Below are 21,865 nucleotides of genomic sequence, written 5' to 3' on the forward strand. Positions count from 1 at the left end.
AAGCCCTGCTAGGTGGTCCCTGGGGAAGTCTATGGCTCCGATGGTGGCTTCCCAGATTTTCCTTTCACAAACCCTCACGCATATCAAAATGCAGTTACAGAAAGAAGAACTAAAATCAAAGCAGCAGATAATTATACACCTAACGTGGCTTTTCTACCAGAAACAAAGACTGGGGCATTCAGAACTCTCTTGGCTAACAGGCACACAACTTTATTTGTAACTTAATTTCTTCAGTGAAAAAAAACAGTGCAATTAACACTTTGGTAACAAACCATCAAACAAAACAAAACAAAAACACTTTGGGCGGAGGTAAGGGGGGGGGGGAAATGCTTTTTGCTTCGCTAGGAAAATTCCTGCTCATTCTTTAAGATCTGGATCATGTATGCTCTGTGTGAAACTTCTTTTCTCCCCACCTCTGGAAACATCCGCATTCCCTCCTCTGTGTGCATCCCCCCCCCCCCCGTCACTTCCTCCTTCATGAAATACCCAGGCATCTGCTCTATCAGGCACCACGGCCAGGCACTAACGTGGTGCCTTTACCTTTACAAAGGTAAATAAGACATTCTTTCTACCTTCCTGTAGCTCACAGGATGGAGGACAAGGAGACAGATAAAGTATTAGAGTGTTTCTCATTGGTTAGAGGTAAACATACCCCACCTTGTTGGGAAAGAGACCTAACCTCTACCCGACTTCAGTTTCTCATTAGCAGAATGGAGAAATGCCATTACCTAAGTCTTGCGACTTTTGTGAATGACAAATAAGATAATGTGTGTAATGACCTTAGCACAGGGCCTGGCTCGGAGTAAGTGCTCCACAAATAGGAAATGTTATGACAGAGGTTAGAGGTGCTTTTGGGATGGTGGGAAAACGTGACGCCACTCCCGGGACTGATAAGGTAGGGGAGAGGAGCAAGGAAGGTCTCACCGGCAAGGTTTGAGAACGTATCTTTTGACCAGGCAAAGAGGACTGAAATAAGGATATAAGGCTCAAAAGGAAATAAGCAACATATCCTTTCAAAGGTCTTTTTTCAAAGTTGCAGCAGGGGTTGTCTCTTTCTTTCTGCATAGGAGTTAAGAGGACATGGATTTGAATAATTCAACCATATTTATCTTTGAGGAGAAGTTACGCTCCTCTCCGTCACTTGAGATTTTGAGGGGTTCTATCCATTGGATAAAATGGAATGCTTTTCTAAAAGCAAAGAGAAAGTCACATGAATAAATCCTCGAGGACTGCGCTGAGAGTGTCTTTGGGTGTCTACAGGATTATGTTACAGGTGTGAGCCCATGTCTTTAGGCACCTAAGCTTCCTCTGGAATTGGCTCGGGAAAAAGCCAGGTTATACCAAATTCTACTTCGGCATAAGTAATAGGGTTTCTGTGCATTTGGTTTTGGATGGAAATGTTCCCTTCATGGAGAGTGTGACTCACTTATCCTTGAGACAATCTCATTCCCGAAGTGGTTACAAATGACTGAGACTTGCCTTTTGTATTTTGCAAAATTGGTAGGGAAATTTAATATGTACTATCACTTTCATTAATTTTAGTAACTGTGAGGCAAGTTGAATACATGCACACACCCACACACACACACACACGATTCTCTAAGCCAGAAGATGCCACTTTGAACTTACTTCAAAAACACTTGCTCATTATATCAGTAAGTTAGTGAATATTTATTGAGTACTATTATATACATAACTTGATGCTGGCTATTAAAAAATTCAAAGGGAGGGGCCCCTGGGTGGCTCAGATGGTTAAATGTCTGCCTTCAGCTCAGGTCATGATCCCAGGGTTCTGGGATCGCGTCTGACATCCGGATCCCTGCTCAGTGGGGAGCCTGCTTCTCCCTTTGCCTGCTGCTCCCCACTGCTTGGGCTGTCTGTCTGTCTCTCTTTCTCTCTCTGACAAATAAATAAAAATAAAATCTTTTTTAAAAATTCAAAGGAACTTTTACTTTTAAAATTTAATTTCCCCCTGAGTTTTAGGTTATCAACTCAAGTGATTTCAGTCATTTATCAGGCATTACTATGTACTTTACCACTCTGAATGACAAATACACTGTTATCTCAGTTTTCCTTTACAGCAGAGTCTTGCTATCTGCACAGGACTATCAAAGAAATAGTAGGAGAAATGGGTGGAAGTAATATATACTCCAAGTCACATGTGAAACTAAATTAAACCCAGGTAGACAATGAGAATCTTGAATATGCTTTCCAAGTGATTAAATACACTTTGCTCCAAATACCCATTTGTTTGGGATGAGCTGTATTAATATGCCGTTTTCCTTTCTGTGTACAATTAGTTTCCAAAAGATTTCTGCAGTTTATATACAACACTCTGTGATTCAGAAATTATAATTGTGAGTAAAAGATAATAGCCATGATCTTTATGCCCTTGAAGAAATAAAGAAATTTTTGTTTTTACAAAAGATAGGAAAATAATATGCATTCAATCCATAAATATGTATCACGAGTCATGAAAGCTTTAAGTAGAATATTAAAATAATTACTAATTCCAAGTCAGTTATCTTGATATTTAATTGTGCTCACATGTTAAATTCCCTCGAGTGTACCTACTTTTCTACATGTCATTCCATTTGTTCTCACAAAAAAGATCAGCTATGGATTCAATGAGCCGAAGCTTCATTTCCTAAAGGGAATATAAGTCATTCAAGAAGAAAAGCCATGTTACATAAGAATCTACACTCTCTGCTTGTGAAAGTTAAAATTTAGGAAAAATTAAATTCACATCACATCAAACCAGACAACAGCATGATATTTGATTGCATACCAGCAATTTTCAGTTTGGTTGATCACAACTGTGTTCTGAAAAGATGGAACCAATGTCAAAGTTCTTGAGTATAAAACAATGGAGATCATTCAAGAAAATGGTAACTAGCAAGATGTAATTGGCCTCATTGTTTGCTTTGAGTTACTTGGCCAACTAATTGGTTTGTATCATGTACATCTCATTTCTGAAATGATCTATGATAGACTTCAGGCACATCTGGAAGAGAATGGAAGTGTATGCAGTGAAACAACGCATTCCCCCTAGGGCAATACCTAGGATATATCTCAGGTTGCACAGAATGATATCAGTGTAGGTTGTTGTCCCAGCATGATTATTAATAGTTCTTGCTTTCACTCTTAAAATACTCTAGTTGAACAATAAATAATGTGGTCACCCTGGTCATAACCAATGGTCACTATGGGCACATTTCAAATACCTTCATGATTTACAAAATTGAAAAACGGTATGGGTGTAGCTGTACAAGGAAGTCACTCAGTTCTCCAGCCCAAGCTCTTGGAGAGCGGAAATAGATCCTTTATGCGTGTTTTAGTTGCCCACCATTCTTGGGCTCAGAGCTTTGCTTATAGCAGACTCTTGATCAATGGGGGACAAATGGATAAATGAATATTTTAAAAACCAGTTTCCACAAAGTCCACTATTGTAGCAATGCAATGATCCCATTAAGGATATTTAAAAGATGATGAGATTAATTTGACAGGTACCTGGGTTGGTTTGGTTGGGTTGGTTAGCTAGTCAATTCAGTGGCCATTTCTCACAGTTGTCTGGCTTAACACCAACCAGGTCAGTCATACCTGCAATCCAGGGGCCCACTCCCTATAGCCCGTTTCTGTTCTATTTTGGACACACAGAGATATGTGTTCTGAAGGTGAAAGTCTACATTACATGATTTCTGTGAAGCTGGTGGTGATGACCCCACATTAAGAAATGAAGAGCATTAATTATACTTGGTGAAGCAGAAGTCTTAATAATGTGTGAAAAGATGAAAGGAAAACAGATTTGTGCACCGAATCAGACCCGATTCCAGTGATTGAAATACATCAAAATAACATTTCAGAGCCGTTTCTTATGTTAGTGCTATATTTACTCCTTCCTGAATGCTAATTAGTGGAAACTCAGTGAAAAGTGACAGTGTTTTTTAAAATAATAATTTGTAGAGAATGTCATTCTGGGTATCTCATTCCTGAAGGCCAAACCGAGAGCACAAAGAGATTGCCACAGAGAGGAAGCCTCATGTGCCACTGGCCAGTGCTCTGTTCTTCACCAAAGCCCGAGGATGCGGGCCAGTTGGCATCATCCTTGACATCAGCCTTTATGATCAAGCATAGCTCTAACCCTCTCAGAAACCATCTGTGACTCTGTCATTCACAAATGACTCCAAATCCCTGCTGAGTTTATTTTTACTTTCTGCTTTATTCTCTTAGTTTAATGAGTTCTATAAATTTTTTAGTGTGGAGGACAATTTCCTATCACTTGCTAGACTTACTGTGTCTCAAAGAGTGCCTCCCATCCTGGCACTCTGGGACTTTTCTGAACAGCTTCCCTCCATCAGGTCATCCATTAATATGCATGTATGTTTAGGCTCTTTATGTAGCCAGGGTAAAGAGTCACATTAACAGTCAGACACGTCTGCTTACTCCTCAAACCACCCCCCCTGCTTTGGTAATTCTAGTTATCCTTGCCATCATATCTATTAGTGTGAGTTCCTTTGAGAGATGTTGCAACGAGCCAGCACAGGCACCAACAATTAAGGGCTGCATTGAAAAGGAGTTCTCCTTTTGTTTTCCAAACCATTCCTGATGGATTCCAAACCATGCCTAACATATTTCTTGACCAGTCTGGATGACAAGCACAGGGAAACTCCTGCTAATGACTCTAAGATCCCTTTCCCGGGTCCTAACTGACAGACCTCACACCTCTCCTTAGCATTAGACTTGGAAGTAAATGATGTGGATAAACCCTAACTTTGATGCTTCCTGGATACTTGGCCTGGGGAAATTCAGGTAACCTTTAAAAATCTCTATTCATTTATCTTTAAAATAAAGATAATAATGCCTCCCAGAGATATTATAAGTGGGGGAAGACTGGACTTACAAATAGGAGAGCCTCTCAAATTGAAAACACTACTAGTGCATGTCATTATTCACGATTTCAAAAGTATCATCTCTTCCTTTTCTACCTTTTCACAACAGTTATTTTGGTGATAGAAATGTGATCACTCAACCTCCCAACCAAGAAAAGCCCGGGACCAAATGGCCTCACTGGTAAACTCTACCAAGCATTTAAAGAAGAATTAACTTCAATCTTTTTCAAACACTTCAAAAAAAAAAAATGATGAAGAGAGAAAAATATCTAGACTCATTTTAGAAGGTCAGCATTTTCCTGATACAAAAGCCAAATGATACCGCAAGAAAAGAGAACCACAGGCCAATATCCTTGATGAACATAGATGCAAAAATCTCAACAAAATACTAGGAAAGCAAATTCAATAGCACATTGAGAGAAGTATATATCATGGCCAAGTGAGACTTATCTCTGGGATGCAAGGACAGTTCAACATATAAAAACTGAACAATGTAATACACATTAGCAGAGTGAAGGATAAAAATCACTTGATTGATTGTTTCTTTTGCCAAGCAGAAGTTTTGAAATCTGAGGTAGTTCTATTTGTCTGTTCTCACTTTTTGCTCTCTGTGCTTTTGGTACCATACCCATGAAACCATTGCCAAGACTGGGGTCATAAAGCTTTTTCCTTATGTCTCCTTCTAAGGGTTGTTACAATATACAAAAAGAAATAGTATTTCTATACACCAACAACAAATTATCTGAAAGAGAAATAAATAAATAATCCAATTTACAATAACAACAAAAAGAATAAAATACTCAGGAATAAGTTTAACCAGGGAGGTAAAAGATCTGTACATGAAACACTATAAGATGGGGATAAAAGAAATTGAAGAAGACACAAATAATGGAAAGATACTCTGTGCTCATGAATTAGAAGAATTTATATTGTTCAAATGTCCATACCCAGAGCAATCGACAGGTTCAATCCAATCCCTATCAAAATTCCAATGGCATTTTTTATAGAAGTAGAACAAACAATCCTAAAATGTATATAGAACCACAAAAGACCCTGATGAGCCAAAGCGATCTTGAGAAGGGAAAACAAGGCTGGGGGCCGCATACTTCCTGATTTCAAACAGTACAGGTTTGGCATAAAAACAGACACATAGACAAATGGAACAGCATCAAAAGCCCAGAAAAAAACCCATCCATATATGGCCAATTAATTTATGAAAAAGGAGCCAAAAATAAGGATTATCTTTTCAATAAATGGTGTTAAGAAAACTGAATAGCCATACACCAAAGAATAAAACTGAATTCCTTTCTCATACCACATACAAAGATCGACTCAAAATGGATTCAAAACTTGAATGTAAGACGTGACACTGTAAAATCCCTAGACAAAAACATATGGTGTAAGTTCCCTGATATTGGTCTTGGCAATGATTTCTTTTGGATTTGATACCAAAAGCAAAGGCAATAAAAGCAAAAGTACACAAGTGGGATTACAAGAAACTAGAAAGCTTTTGAGCAGAGGAAACCATCAATGAAATGAAAAGGCAACCTATGGAATGCAAGAAAATACATGCAAATCTTATATCTGATAAGGGGTTAATATTTAAATTGTATGAAGAACTCATACAACTCAATAGCCCAAAAGCCCCAATCTGATTAAAAATTGGGCAGAGAAACTGAATGGACATTTTTCCAAAGAAGACATATCAATGGCCAACAGCCACATGAAAGGGTGTTCAGCATAATCAATCATCATGGAAATATAAATCAAAATCACAATGAAACATCACCTCACACCTGTCAGAATGGCTATCATCAAAAAGACATAACAAGTGGTGGCGAGGATATAGAGAAAAGGTAACCCTAATGCACAGTCGGTAGGAATGTAAATTGGTGCAGGCACTATGGAAAATAGTATGGAGTTTCCTTAAAAAGTTATAAATAGAACTACTGAATAATTCAGCTATTCCACTTCTGGGTATATATACAAAAGAAATGAAACCACTGTCTCAAAGAGCTATCTGTACTCCCATGTTAACTGTAGCATTATTTGCAACAGCCAAGGTATGAAAACAACCTACATGTTTAACAACAGGTAAATGACTAAAGAAAATCTGGTATGTATATGCAAAAGAATGTTACTCCACATGAGAAGGAAAGAAATGCTGTCATTTGGATCTTAAGGGCATAATGCAAAGTGAAATAATTCAGACAGAAAATAAATATATCATACTGTATGATCCCACTCATATAGAAAATCTAAAAACATTGCACAAACATAGAAACAGAGTAGCATGATGGTAGCTGGGAGCAGAGGGTGAGGGAATGGAGAGATGCTGGTCGAAGGATACCAGCTTCCAGCTACAAGATGAGTAACTTCTACTCAAATATTCAGCATGGTGACTAACAGTTCACAATACTACTGTACTGCACACTTAAAAGTTGCTAAGAAAATAGATGGTAGATGTTCTCACCACAAAAAAAGAAATGGTAATTAAGTAATGAGATGGAGGCATTAGCTAAGGCTCTGATGGCAGCCATTTTGCAATATGTAAGTGTGTCAGATCAACCAGTTGCATGCCTTAAACTTACATACATTCTATGTCATTTATATCTCAATAAAACTGGAAAAGATAATAAGAAACAATACAAATGGATTATAGATATGGAGACTGGAATACAAAGTATCAATAGATCTATAACATGACACGCAAATTTAGACACCCAGCTCAGCTATCTCTCTTGAATTCCAGATTGGATTATTCACACTAAATAGTAACAGTATTTGGATATCCCAATGAACCTTATATTTTTTCATTTATTAAATCTACAAATACTTTTTAACATTCACCAAATTTAACTGGAGTATCTGCTCAGAACTATGTCTTCTCCAAACAATCATGCTATAGGTCTTATAGCTTCAACCTTTATTCAGCAACCCCTCCTCGAATCCCCTTAGATTCTATAACGTAGAGCCAAGCTCACTTCCTTTTATCTGAATTACAGCAATAGCCCCATAAATGTGTCTTTGGGGGTCCAGTCTTGCATTTCTTTTAATCTATTCTCTACATAGAAGCCCAATTGATGTTTCTCAAGTGCAAGTGCGATCTTGTTACTTTTCTGATTGAACCCCTTTAAAGACTCCCCATTACTCTTAGGAGGAAAAGCCAAGGTCCCTGATCTGACTTAGGAGGATTCATTTCTGGTCCTTCTGTAGCCTCAGTCTTACTGTGTTCCCACTACCCTTGAGGCTCTAGTCACCGTTCAGGGGCTCTGCAGCCCCTTCTGCCAGAAGCAGTCTCTGCTATTCCAACCCTCCTGCCACAACTTGACACCTGTTTACCTTTGAATCCCAGCTTTGGCTTTGAGACCTTCCACAGGCACCTTTAAGACTGAGCAAAATGCTCCTCCTAAGTGCTGCCTTATAACTGGTACTTAGTTTTATCCTAACACTGACCCAGGAACTGTCCTTCACTGTTTGTTTACCCACATCTCCTACCAGACCTTCAACTTGTGGTAAGCAATTTGTAGTTGTTTCTCATCACCTAATCCAGACCATAGCACATGGTAGGGAGTCATTAAGCTATTGTTGCATAAATTAAAAGAGGAAAGAAGGGAGATAGTCCATTTTAGTAATAACTTCGGTAGTTGGACAACACAGACTTCTTTTCATTGGTTTCCTACCTAAATCACTAAACTCAAATTTTATGTATCACCATTTCCAGAAGGAATCCCACTTTAATTTTACAAAATTAAGCTAAATAATTTCAGAAATGGCAAAAGGATCTTTAGGCACAATTTAGTGAAGATTTTGGGAGGTGAGAGACTTTGGTTGCTCTTATGCTGAAAAAAAAGTATATTTAAAAACAGCTCATCACAGTCCCTGGCCCAGGATAGGTTCTCAATAGTGCTACTGAAATTTAATTGTTTCCTCATGCTGGCCGAACACTAATTTCTGCAAACGTTCCTATTTTCTCTACTTCCCTGCTCCCTAAAAAGGAGAGTAATAAAAACCATTCTTCATGTACACACACACAAAGAAGAAAGAGGCATGGCCAAACACAGAGACATGGCCCCATTTAGCTCATATACTAAATCTTAAAAATAAGCAAAAAGAAATGATCTGGTATGCAACTAAATACAGGTTTTGTTTCAGAGACTTGTTTTAGAAGAGTTTGTTTGAATTTCTTTCATTTAGGTGAGATGGCTTCTCTGTGGAACAGGTTGAACTATGCGTACTACGGGCAGAGACATTGTAAACCACAGAGAGAGCAATTAGGGATATAATCAGTTCTAGAACGCCAACCAAAGGTATACTTGCCAAGGAGCGAAGTACACGGGACCCTGATTTTGATGCCCACAGGTATTTACTTTGCAGGGACACATCTAGGGAAGCAGACCTCAATCCAGGAAGATGAGCACTGATGCTTGGGTGTTCATTATGAGGTGTGTGTGCACGCACACGCGTGCTTGTGCATGGGTGTGCCTGGCTTGTGGACATCTTAACCACGCAAGACACGGTCAAGGCAAATGAAGACAGTTGTCAGAGGATGAGAAGTAGAGATACAGAAACACAAGTTTTATTTTTCTATGTAAATATGTAAAAGGCAGAACCATACACAATGCAATTAAAAATAGAGAAAAACAGAGAAGGGAAAGTTTTGTTTTGTTTTGTTATTTTAAGTCAGGCATCTCATGACAAGACATGTGGAAAATAGAAAAGTGGTTGACAGTGACAGTGACACAGAGACAAAAGAATTTCAGAGAGAAAGCATTTGTGAAGGACTCAGATATATCCTGGAGGTGAAAAATTACACGGAAGTGGTCTGTAAGTATGCAAGTACAGATATGTCCAAAAAGGGAGTCAGTGTGAAAGCCATATGTACGTGGCCATAATCTATTTTATGCTTGCTTCCAGGCAAACATGGTAGGGGGTTTTTCCCAATCTCTTGCCGCAAAGTCTAAGTTTGGAAAGGATCCATCTGAGACAGCAGGAAGGTGCGTGCTGCCTGGAGGGGAGGAAACGGAGGAGGATGAAGGAGAGACTGCAGAATCAGTTGCTTCCCATCTGAAACGACTGCCAGTGTCCTAGAGGATATGAATTGGCTGCATAAAATCTTCTAGGACTATTGAAAAATAGAATTGAATCCATTTCCTTTGTTTTTATGATATACCATTTTGTCCTTTTGTTTTGATTGGTATAGTTAGGTCTTCCTTGGTCATTTCCACAGAAAAAAACAACTTTCTTTACACAATCGGGGCCAAATGACTATTGGATATCACCCAAAGGATAAATCAATTTCGCGTTGTCAAACCAGGGCAGCTCCGAAAGACATAGACACATTTACAAAACTATATTTGTCAGGTCATTGTTATTGTAGCTGTTTTCTAAATTAATTCATAGGATCAAACCACTTTTCCATTTAAATAGGCACAATGTCTTCTTTGGAAGGGTATACCCACACAGAGATAGTTAGCAGAAATTCTAACATGCCCGTGGAAGGAATTAAAAATATTCTCAAATAAAGTTCTTTCAATTATTATTATATTTAGTCAATTAAAGCTAAGAAATAGCTATAATTTTTTTGCATATCTTATTAATTTACTTGTAGAGCCATCATTTCAGGTATATATTTTTAAAGAAATATAATGTCAAATATATTTTGATAATGAAATCTACTCTGATTCCCTGTTTTTTTTTCCAGAAAGATAATTAAAGATGATTCTTGCAAATTTTAGAAAAACATGCTTCCAAGAAATCAAGTTTTATAATACATGCTTTTTGGTGTGTGGATATACAACAGTACTTATTTTTATTAAAGATGCTTCAAAAAGCAATTCAAATCAGTCTATTTGACAGAAATATCAGCAAGGTCAAAATTTATAAACAATTAACCAAAAAGTACTCTATTTGAACAGAAACTATTATAGGAAAAAGAAATGGAAGTAGGGTTTCCCTGTCACACAACTGGAGGAGAGGTTTTGTGGAAACAGGAAGTATACTGGTGAGGCATAATTTGAGTTTTGATACCAATTAGATCAGAAAATTTTTCTTTCTCCATTTTAGGGATCTTGCGTCATTCCCTGCTTTCTCTTTATATACATTTTTAACTTCCCAGAGAGTTGGCAACACTTCATTTGAATAGCTATGTATAAAAACATAGACGGATGCAAAACAGTTTAATTAGTCAAACTGTCATGTCATGAATTATAGACAGGAACGAAAGAACGTCAATGTCTTAGGATCAGGGTGCACGGGGCAGCTAACACTACAGAAGTATACACAGAAATGGAGTGTGGGAGAGAATCAGTTCTTACTGTAGTCGTCACTCAAACGTGGAAGCACTAAGAAAAACAACGTACTTGTACAAGTGTACTCAATGAGAAGTTTCTGGTTACGTTAAGAACAATATTTTTTACAGATATCGCTGAAGTACGTAAATGCTTAATATTCTCATATGACACTCATGGTATGCTTCAAACAGTCCTTGAATTTATTTTAATTTTCAAGGTAGTGTTTCTTTTTCTTTTTTAGAGTCTCAAATGCGTCAAGACATTTCTGGAGCTTCAATGGCTGTTAAGGTCAGGAATGTCTCCATGAGTGTTAGTCATCCTCCTGTTCACCCCACTCGACAACTGCCTCGTCATTCATGTGCAGAATGAGGTAAGAAAGAAGCTGAAAGAGATTCTGCCACAGTAAGAGAGACACGTAAAAGGAGATCCCGCTTACGTCCACCTCACAGCGCTCGCCCGCGAAGGCCACGTCACAGAGGCACTGGAACTTGTTGACCAGGTCCTGGCACAGTCCTCCGTTGAAGCACGGGTCGGAGGCGCACTCATCCACGTCCTTTTCGCACCTTGAACAGAAACAGAAACAGCAGCAGCCTTGGTCTCTGTTGAATAAATTGGCTGTGAAATGGGGAAAAAAAAATGCCTTATCTACCTGGAACCCTACGGTCTGATTTACCAACTCCCATGCAACTTACGTACACATCATGATGTGGGGACACGTTGCTCAAAATTCCTGTCCCAAATTTCGTTTTTAAGGGAAATAATCTGTACACATGCCCAGCTAATTAGAATGAAAAAACAGGTGCGAGATTTCAGAAACCAAGAAAAAACCTGAGGAATGGTCGTTTTCTCCCCAAAGAGCATTTGCCATCTTTGCCACCTTTGGTTCAGTTTACTGGGGACACATGGGAACCGTGAGGCTGCATTTTGCCAACCTGGAGTCTACAGAGCAGATCTGTGCCCCTGCTGTCAGGATTGTACTACATCCATGCCCTCGGGCTGTGGGGGGAAAGAAAGCCCATCAAAAATAGAAGGAAAAAACAGTTTATTCTTGAAGAACTGGGGTTATTTTCCTTTGGAATCTTCTTTTTATTTTTTTGGAATCCTATTTTTCAACAAAAAGCAGAAGTAGGTAATTAGAAAATTTCACTTCCTGGAGTGCCTGGGTGGCTTAGTGCGTTAAAGCCTCTGCCTTCTCCGGTCAAGATCCCAGGGTCCTGGGATCAAGCCCCGCATCGGGTTCTCTGCTCAGCGGGGAGCCTGCTTCCTCCTCTCTCTCTCTGCCTACCTCTCTGCCTGCTTGTGGTCTCTGTCTGGCAAATAAATAAATAAAATCTTAAAAAAAAAAAAGGAAATTTCACTTCCTAATAAATATGTTTTAGAGCTAAGTGTAGTTTTTAAAATATTCAGGTAGAATGACTTTCAAAAGCTAAATTTTCCCCAACAAGTGTTATCAATACTAAGGTATACTGAAATTTTCCACTTCCTTGGGACACTGTTGTCTTTCCCCGACCTTCGGCCAACAACTTATTTTTCGGTAAACTCACCGATTAACTCGCCAGTCACTTTCATTCAGCGGTTCAGTACTTGTGTATTTAGCACTTAATCATATGCCAAACACTCTGTTAGGCCCCTGGATAGAGCAGTAACTAAAGTATCTCTTTTACTTTGGGAAATTCATATAAAATGCTAGCTTCAAGAATCCCCAAAGAGCAACTTACAATGTCCAAGTGTAATGTAAACCACTTTTCATTCCTCGCCCCCCAAAAGGTAACACTTGCTTGTCTGGGTCATCGACGAAATTACTAGGCTCAAAATGAAGGGGGATAGCGGGGTGGGTGGGGAGGGCCAACCCGAAGTACAAAGGAAAAAAAGATTTCTTCCCAGGAAAACAGCTCCTTATCCCGCTGGATACCAAGCATAGCTGAGACATTTTTGTTTTCTTTTTTTGGCTCAGGATTCTGCCCTGGAAGGAGGCCTCTCTGATTAGATCTGAGCAAAACCCGACAACTTGGGAGAGGCTGCCAAGCACTCTTTGTCCTGGGTGGGCCGGAGTGTTCACACCATCCATCATTTGCAACCTGCCAGGATGACACTAGAAAGCTGGGGGTCTAGCCAGACAGAAGAGGAGGCAATTTGCAGGAACACAGCTTTTCAGTATCTTTGGACCTTAAGGAAGTCCCATGCCCCTAGGCCTTGGGAGACTCTCTAGTATTTTCCAGTCTTCTCGGGCTCTTCTTTCTCCATTTCTTATCTACTTCCCTCTTTTTAAAAAATTTTATTTATTTATTTGACAGAGATCACAAGTAGGCAGAGGGGCAGGTGGTGGGGGGAGGAGGGGGGGGAAGCAGGCTCCCCGCAGAGCAGAGAGCCTGATGCAGGGCTCAATCCCAGGACCCTAAGATCATGACCTGAGCTGAAGGCAGAGGCTTTAACCCACTGAGCCACTCAGGTGCCCCTATTTCTCTTTTGAAGTGCACAGAGACCACACATACACATTCATTATGAACATTACCGGAGCTTTCATTAGAGATTAATTAATAGATCGACAATCAAAATAAATAAATCCATTAACACCCAGTGAATTAACTGACCATGCTTAAGGACTTTGAAAGTACAGCATCTATTAAACCTGTGGTCACTATTTTAGAAATCTATTTGAAACAGAGAAGTTGATCCAGAGGAGGGTCCCCAGAGAGGAAGGAAAACTTGGAGCTTCCTTTTCTTAGCACATTTCAAAGAAGTTATTTGCATTTAAATGCAAGACTCTTTTAAACAAATGTTGGAGGAAAAAGAAATGTTTGTTGTAAATAGGGATAATGTGTGAGGAGCAGAAAAATAATCCAAGGCTTGGGATGTGTCTGTGCCTTGTGCCGCTGAACGTGTGACATGAAGCCTTCACCCGTGACACGGAGGCAGGAAATAACCAGCACTTAAATATAGGGAACGAGTTGGTCAAGGAAATATTTAGGACAAGGAAATATTTGCACTGTTTCGGAGGGGTATGGAATTGGAGGCCAGTTGAATGGTCTGCGTTAACAGTACGTGGCATGGTAGAAGGGGCTCACTAGAAAATAGAACATGCTCGAGGGCTCCCCGTCCTTCCGTGCACACATACGACAGGTCTGCGGGGGCTACTTGGAGCCGCTGCTGAAAGCAGGCTGTGAAGGCACGAGCTGGATCAGCCACTGAATGCCGACTGGGTAAAAGGCAGGTATATCTGTGATTGCCTGCTATTTTGTAAAAATGGCAAAATAGCTGTATCTTGCGCCAAAAGAGCCACCTGGGAAAGAGAGCATTCCAATGACTCCAGACTGCAGTTGTCAGGGGGCACAAATTATACCCAGAATTTTATTAACTTCCCTTTTGAGAAAAGTTCATTCAATCAAACTCTGTCAAATGCCTTGTATTTTCATTTATCTAATTTGTTCAATGCGGGGAGTTTGATCAGAGATCGCTATCTTGTGCCGGACGGCATATGAGATGAAGGAGCACTTCTCCCATTTTTTTTTGAGTTGTTGCAAGCAAAGATTTACTCATTTCCGTCAGAATATCCAAACGATGAGCCCAGACCCTGAGGGCAGCGGGATCTCCCTGCAGCACACACCTGGATTGGCAGCTGACCTCTAACTTAATCCCTCAGCCTCAATTTATGCAAATGAACAGTGAAAGGAATAACAATTAGAGATGATATTTATAAGATGCATGACTTAGTGTTCAACAGATGGTTAACTATTTATTATTTGCTCATAAAGAGATATGTAAGAGCATAGGGAGAGCCCTGGTGTAGAATCATTTTGAGGACACTGGTCCTTTTGAGAAGCTGAGAAAAGCTGGGGAGTACTTTTTTTTTTTTTTTTTTAATTTTTAACCTCACCTTTGGCCCGGCAAACGCATATCCAAATTTGACTGCATTTTCAGCCATCGTCTGAAGCCACTGGCCAACTCTATAACATCATCTCCATATTAGGTGAAGAACTATTGAAGGCTTTCTCTGGGAAAGATGGGCTCATACGGCTAGGGTCTATAAACTTTCGGGGTTCTAGATCATTCTATGAGGCAATCTTTTAAGTATATTTTATTTTACTTCAACAACAACTATATTTGCATCGCTTATTAGAGTCAGCAGGAAAGAAACATGAGACCAGAAGTCCTTATCAGAAAGAAAAATAGCACATTTTACATTTTTCAAAAAGACGTATTTTCTTATTTGAAGTCTTGGCTAATGAACTGTTCTTTGCTTTGACCTAAACTGTGATTTTTCTTCTTTTTTATTATCTGACTCTGGTTGGACCTATATTTCAGCCTGGGTTTTCCTATGGGAACTGAGAGGAAAAATGAGAGGAGACATCAACCTTGCATAATCCCACTGTTTTTCAATCCAGAATTTTCTTCTATAAAGTTCTAAGGGGACTCACCATTCCCCAGTAAAACCTGGAGGGCACAGACATGTGAATGCACCCTGGAACTCGGAGCAGTTGCCGGCATTGTAGCAAGTGAGATTTGTCTTCTCATTCCCACAAACTGTTGAGGGTAATCTGGTGTGTCTAGGGAGATAAAAGAACAGCTGTTCATCTTGTTCATTTCATTCAAGAAAACTTTTTGGAAAAGTTCATATATGTAGTTGATGCCAAACTAATTAAGTACTCAGGCTGGCTGAGCTACAGATGCTTAATTGTGCTGCATTAGACACAATCACTTTCTGTAAACAGCTCCTGCTGGAGGGCGCTGTAACAAGCGGGCTATACATCTTCCATTCCTACAGTTTTCATTGATGAGATAAGATCTGTGCCGTGGGGTGGCAATAAATTTAGGGCTGGGAAGAAACTCGCTATAGCTTGGTTTGCTGCTGCCTGGCTAATAAATCAACACAGGCCACGGAAAATTGCATCTCTGTAAAGGCCAGCAAAGCAAGGACAGCACTCTGGTACCCGAGCACTCATGTGATTTCTCTGTAGGCTCTCAGAGCTGAACTCCTGTTACCCCGCCAACACTCGCTGTTCCCTACCTAATGATTCATAGCTGAGCAGAATGCAAGCCAAATGCTGTCTAGGACAACTGTATGTAGCGCTCGGGGGCAACTGTATGGGAATTCAAGAGGGTGGCTCTTTTGTAGTACAGCAAAGTTGTAATAAGGAATCCTTATAAAGGCAGAACAAATTGTTAGAAGCTGAGCAGAACTTGAATGCAAAGGAAAAATCCAGGAGTGTGAAGGGACTGACCAGAAGTAATTTTAGGAGTGTTGTTCATGACCCACTGTGCATGGATGGTATCTGGTACATAATTCATGTTCGGGAAATATAAGATGAATTTAATTTTGTCCTGTTATGCGCACTGCCGCTAATACGGAGAAACTAGCCTATAGGACGGTTAAGTGTGTCTCTTCCCACAAGAGCTAATCAATTTGACTTTAAAAAGAAAATATCATAATGACTTTTCAAAAGAACCAAAAATGTCAACCGGCTTTGAAAGAGGTCAATTAGCAATGCAAATGTGAAGCTTTGTATACGTCTTCCGTTTAATAAACAATTTTTGAATCTCATTAGAAGGTACTTTTGAGAACTTTAATCTTTGAGAACTTGACTTTGATGTATTAGGCAGGAAAAAATACTGAAGAACTAGTTCCTGGGGCATATATGTTTACTTTACTTATCCAAAGGGTACTATACTATAAATTTTGATTCTGAATGTCTTTTGCTTTTAAAACAGGCACTTTGCCTGTTGGCCAATGAGTCCGTTTTAACTCATGGAAAGTGACATACAACTAAAATGTCAATACTGACCCCTAATACTGTGCCCTGCCTTCACAGGTTCTGAACAGCAATAAATGTTATGGAGATAAATACATCTTCTTATAGGTATGGCTACCTGTTCTGTCTGCTGGGAGACTCATCCCATTAGGGTACCAGCTCTGAGTTAGTGTTAAGTCTACAGGCTGCCACTCCAGGTGTTTCTGCTGAAGTCTGGGAATGTATTACTTGTTATTAATAATCCTCTCACCTCCCCATAATGACTCAGTTGTTTAGTGAATTTAAAAGCAGTATAAGTTATAAAGTAATGAATTCTACGTGGAAACACTGAAGCTATGTGACTGAGCTGGAAAATACTGTTTCCTATTTCTGTTTATGTAACACTAGATAAAGGTCATTACTAGAATTAAAACACTGTTTTAGTAGTTTTAGAAAAAATTGTGAAATATGCCAAAATGGGCAAAAGATATTTCTGAGTAGTCTTTTGAAGGAATGTTGCATGTTATATAAAGGATCCTCTAGGATTGTTTGATTTTGTAGGGCGTATGCCTTAGATTTTCTTCACTAAGCTATTTTACAGCTCTATAAGTTGTGGAAAAATGACATTAATATGAATGGATCCTGCTCACTGAAATGGAAATGAGTTTGCCCATAGTGATATAACTGTCACATGGTAAAAAATGTACTTTCAAATATTAATTGTAATGTTTTATAAAAGATTAAATGGTTTTGCATTTATTAGCAACTTCATTTCCTCATCTCTTTGTACATATATTTATGTTTAAAAAAAAAAAAAAAAAAAAAAAAAAAAAAAAATATACAATTAAATTGGGAAAAAAAAATAAATATATATGCACATATATAAATAATTAGGTTGTCCTTTGACCTGGTTTTTCTATCATACTTATTTCCTCATTAATTAATGACTTCAATGAAAACATCAAAACATGTTCATTTATATGAGTCATAATTTCGCTTTCTCAAAATTATAATTTACCATAGACTTTTCAAGATTTTACAAGATTTACCTGCCGGAAATAGCCGAGGGCATTGTTTTAGGGGTAGAAGTCATGCTTCCTCAAACAATATGAAAACCAGGCTTTTGGGAGGTACCTGGGTGGCTCAGTTAATTAAGCATCTGACTCTGGATTCTGGCTCAGGTCATGATCTCAGGGTTGTGAGGTCTAGCCCCACTGGGCTGTGCACTCAGTGGGGAGTCTGCTTGAGATTCTCTCTCCCTCTATCCTCATTTGCTCTCTGTCTCTCTCTAAAAATAAATAAAGGAATCTTTAAAAAAAAAAAAAAGCAAAGAAAAAAAATAAGTTTTTGCATTTTATTGCAAAAAATATTTGTTTCTTGAGACCTTAAAACTGCCAAACTCTGGGACTACAGTTCATAAGACATATTCTAATGAAGATGTTGGAGAAAATGTTTTGCTTCAAATCTGGGCAAAACGCTACCATTCTTCCCTGTGGAACATCCCACCACGTGAGATCCCATCTATGTGACCAAATTGTGATGGAAGGGACCTATGTCACTCCTGCTCAGCACAGCCGACAGATGCATAGCTCAGAACGCTTTCCAATTTGACAAGGAAAATGGAGCTTTACCTGAACGTTATGCTCACCTGCAAAATTTTCCCGTGAAATTTCCAAAACAGTGGCAAGAATAACCATTGGGTTTGCTGATGCAGGTGGCCCCGTTTGCACACTGGTGACTCTGGCAGTTGTCTATATCCATTTCACAGTTCACACCGGTGTATCCAGGCTCACACCTGCAGTGATAGGCTGCAACTCTGTCGGAGCAGTTGCCATGGATACAGGGGTTTGAAAAGCACTCATCAATGTTGAGTTCACAGCGTGCCCCTGACCATCCCAAGGGACACGAGCAGTGATAAGAACTATAGATGTCTTCGCAATTTCCTCCATGCAAACAGGGGCTGGAGTAGCAGGCATTCAATGGCAAACAGCCAGTAGCCACTGCATTTGTTGAGATTTTGAGAAACTGCTCTTCCTGGGGCTTATTAGTGAAACCAGGAATATTTTCAAAGTAAGAGAGATAAATGCCACTGATTTCTATTGTACCTAGACACCCTTTCAGACCCTGCGTTTTGTCAACAGCTCGGTCACCGACATAAATGTCTGTATTATCTTTCAGAAAGTTGAGGTTCCCGGTGGCAACTGCACTGGTCACAAAAGATGCTTGGTTGTCCACTTCCATTTGCCACCTGGAGGCCTGGGCCAGTGGGTCCATCATGGAAAGAGTCACTTGGTGCCATATGCCATCATTCACGGACTGCGGACTTGTCAGACCCAGCGTATAAAAACTGTTGCCACTTTGCAGCTGAAATAATAATCTGGAATCTTGAATGCTAATATTCAGAAATTCAGGCTCCTTCTCTGCCTGCAATATGATCACATCGTCAGCCCTTGTTCTGAAACCAAATGTGATATTGGTGAGTTCTCTGGAAATATTCCCATTGCTCCTGAATAATATTTCACTGCTTTGTGCATTAAAAACAGCATTTCCAATACCTAAAGAGAGAAGGCAACACCAATGAGCAACTTTATTGAATCTGTAATGTTGGCTTCATTACCTTTATTACTACAAATGATCAAGTTAATATCATCATGTATCAACTGTTTGATATGGGTTAGGCCCTGTGCTAGTTCTTTTTGTATTATTTCTAATATAGAATTCTAGAGCACATCATTATTATTATTACTATTGTCATCCCCATTTTGTAAAAGAAGAAATTGAGACTCCCTGCAGTTAAGTGATTTTTTTCACAGTCATGTGGCTAATAAAGAATAAGACCAGAATACCAAACCTAGATGGTCTGCTACCAAAACCCAGACCATACCTTTCTTTCCCATTGAAAAAAAGGCTACATGTAGAAACAATGTCTAAAAAAGGTGGAAATGAATGGGATTCAATGCATGACTAGACAAAGACCTTGGTAGGGGTATTGGAAAAACCTATGACTATTCACTTAAGTAGAGAAAATCCAGTTCTCCACCTCCTGGGTGGGTCTCCTTTCCTCTCACACGACTTCTGTATTCACAGGACCTGCGACACCAGGTGTGTGGGGCTTTTCTCCAAGCAGTTCTGTGCATCATCATTTCCCCTTTCCTCTGGTTGTTTACCACCAGCACGCAAATATACTGAATGTGCTGCAACATCAGACAATCAAAACACACACAAGACCCAAAAGCACGATTCACCTCCTCTTCTCCCGTTGCTTCCTTAATTCTCTATTCCCTTTCCTGCCACAACTCCTCTAAATAGCTTTATATTCTCATTTTCTCCAGTTCCTCGTCTCTCGTTTTCTTTTTTATACACACCACTCAGCCTTTTGTGCCAGTCACTTCACCGAAGCCAAGCTACTCGAGTCACAATGACCTCTGTGTTAGTCAAGGTAGTGGTGAATTCTCTATTCTCACTTTCTGGCACTTTTCAGTAAAAATCACCCTTAAAAATGCTGTCTTTGCCTCAGCTGTGCCTGCAAAAGTCTGGGTGATCTGACCCTTGATTAACTATTCAATTCCATTTGCTATCATCCTCTTCCTTAGTCACATGCTACGCCACAAAAAATTCCTGTCATTCGTTAAAGACATCAAACTTGTTCCCAAATCAGGCCTTTTCAGTATTCCTCCCCCAGAACATTGCCAGACATATTGTAGGTAAATATTATTAAATAAAAAATCTGTAAAAATAATTCCTGTATCCTCAATTTGGGAAATTGAGATAATGGTTAGAAACCACTGCAGGAGAAAATTCAAGTGTCTCATTCACGTATACAACTCAAATGTATTATTTGAATTAAAATTTCTCTTGATTTTATTACTTTTGACTGTGGTGTTTTTTCCCACCAAGTTTGGGGTTGGGATTAGGAAAGAAAGGAACAACAAGTGTCTTATTCCATGCTTTAAAATAAATGTTAAAGTAACAAATCTCGATAGCTCTCTCCAACTCCGAAAGGAAGAGTATGGTCTATGATGTTAAATAGGTTCATTTTACTACTACGCTGAAATCACTTCTCATCTGGGGAAAATCACAATATACCTAACAGTATTTCTATTTCACCTTTTCTTTGGGGAACTTTATCATAATAAATACACCTGTATGTAAGGTGGGTTGTAAATTTTTAAGCCTCAGTTTTCTGATAGGATGCCCTAAAGGCAAACTCAGGGTGATGCATGAGCTATATTCTCAAGAGTATGTTATTCTATTAGACCTAACCTTCTCCATATATCTTTCTTGAAAGAAAATACAATAGGGTCATAAGATCACATAAAATTAAAATTACACAAAGTAGCAAAAGTCTGTTCTAGGGTTCATACCTGTCAGTTAGTAAAAATCCACCCCTCGTATCGGTTTACATTTTCTTCCTTCATTAAGATAAGTCGTACTTTAGGGCGCCTGGGTGGCTCAGTGGTTAAGCCGCTGCCTTCGGCTCAGGTCATGATCTCAGGGTCCTGGGATCGAGTCCCGCATCGGGCTCTCTGCTCAGCAGGGAGCCTGCTTCCTCCTCTCTCTCTCTCTGCCTGCCTCTCTACCTACTTGTGATTTCTCTCTGTCAAATAAATAAATAAAGTCTTTAAAAAAAAAAAAAAAAGATAAGTCGTACTTTAAAAAAACGTTATTGAGAATTTTTGGGAAACCAGGGGCCAACTTTCCACTCTTTCTGTACTGGGAATGCAGTAGCATTGAAGATTCATTTAAGTTCTTTCAGATGCAATATGTCCAAATCCTAACCTGCTTTATGCATAGACTAAAGACCAATACACACCAAGGATATGGTTCTCGGTCTGTCACTGTTTCTAGATATCCTCTTCTTCTTCTTTTTTTTTTTTTTAAACCCTGTGAAAATATTCCAAACGATGTAAATGCTTTTATAGAACATAACTGGGACTAAGAACTTTAGAACTTAAAG

General features: G+C 39.2%; 1 protein-coding gene across 2 annotated transcripts in view; it reads right to left on the reverse strand.

Annotated features, from left to right (window-relative positions):
- Positions 1–21,865, reverse strand: part of CRB1 (crumbs cell polarity complex component 1) — a 145,303-nt gene that overhangs the window by 19,903 nt on the left and 103,535 nt on the right. For both annotated transcript variants that reach the window (XM_004756204.3, XM_004756203.3), the window contains 3 exons: positions 18,557–19,463; positions 15,598–15,726; positions 11,619–11,745 (listed from right to left, as the gene is read on the reverse strand). In XM_004756204.3, the coding sequence (XP_004756261.1) occupies positions 11,619–11,745; positions 15,598–15,726; positions 18,557–19,463 (1,163 nt within the window). The remainder of the gene's footprint in view (positions 1–11,618; positions 11,746–15,597; positions 15,727–18,556; positions 19,464–21,865) is intronic.

This window comes from Mustela putorius, unplaced genomic scaffold (genome assembly GCF_011764305.1).
Source record: "Mustela putorius furo isolate JIRA1106 unplaced genomic scaffold, ASM1176430v1.1 tig00001012_pilon_pilon_pilon, whole genome shotgun sequence".
NCBI classification, from domain to species: Eukaryota; Metazoa; Chordata; class Mammalia; order Carnivora; family Mustelidae; genus Mustela; species Mustela putorius.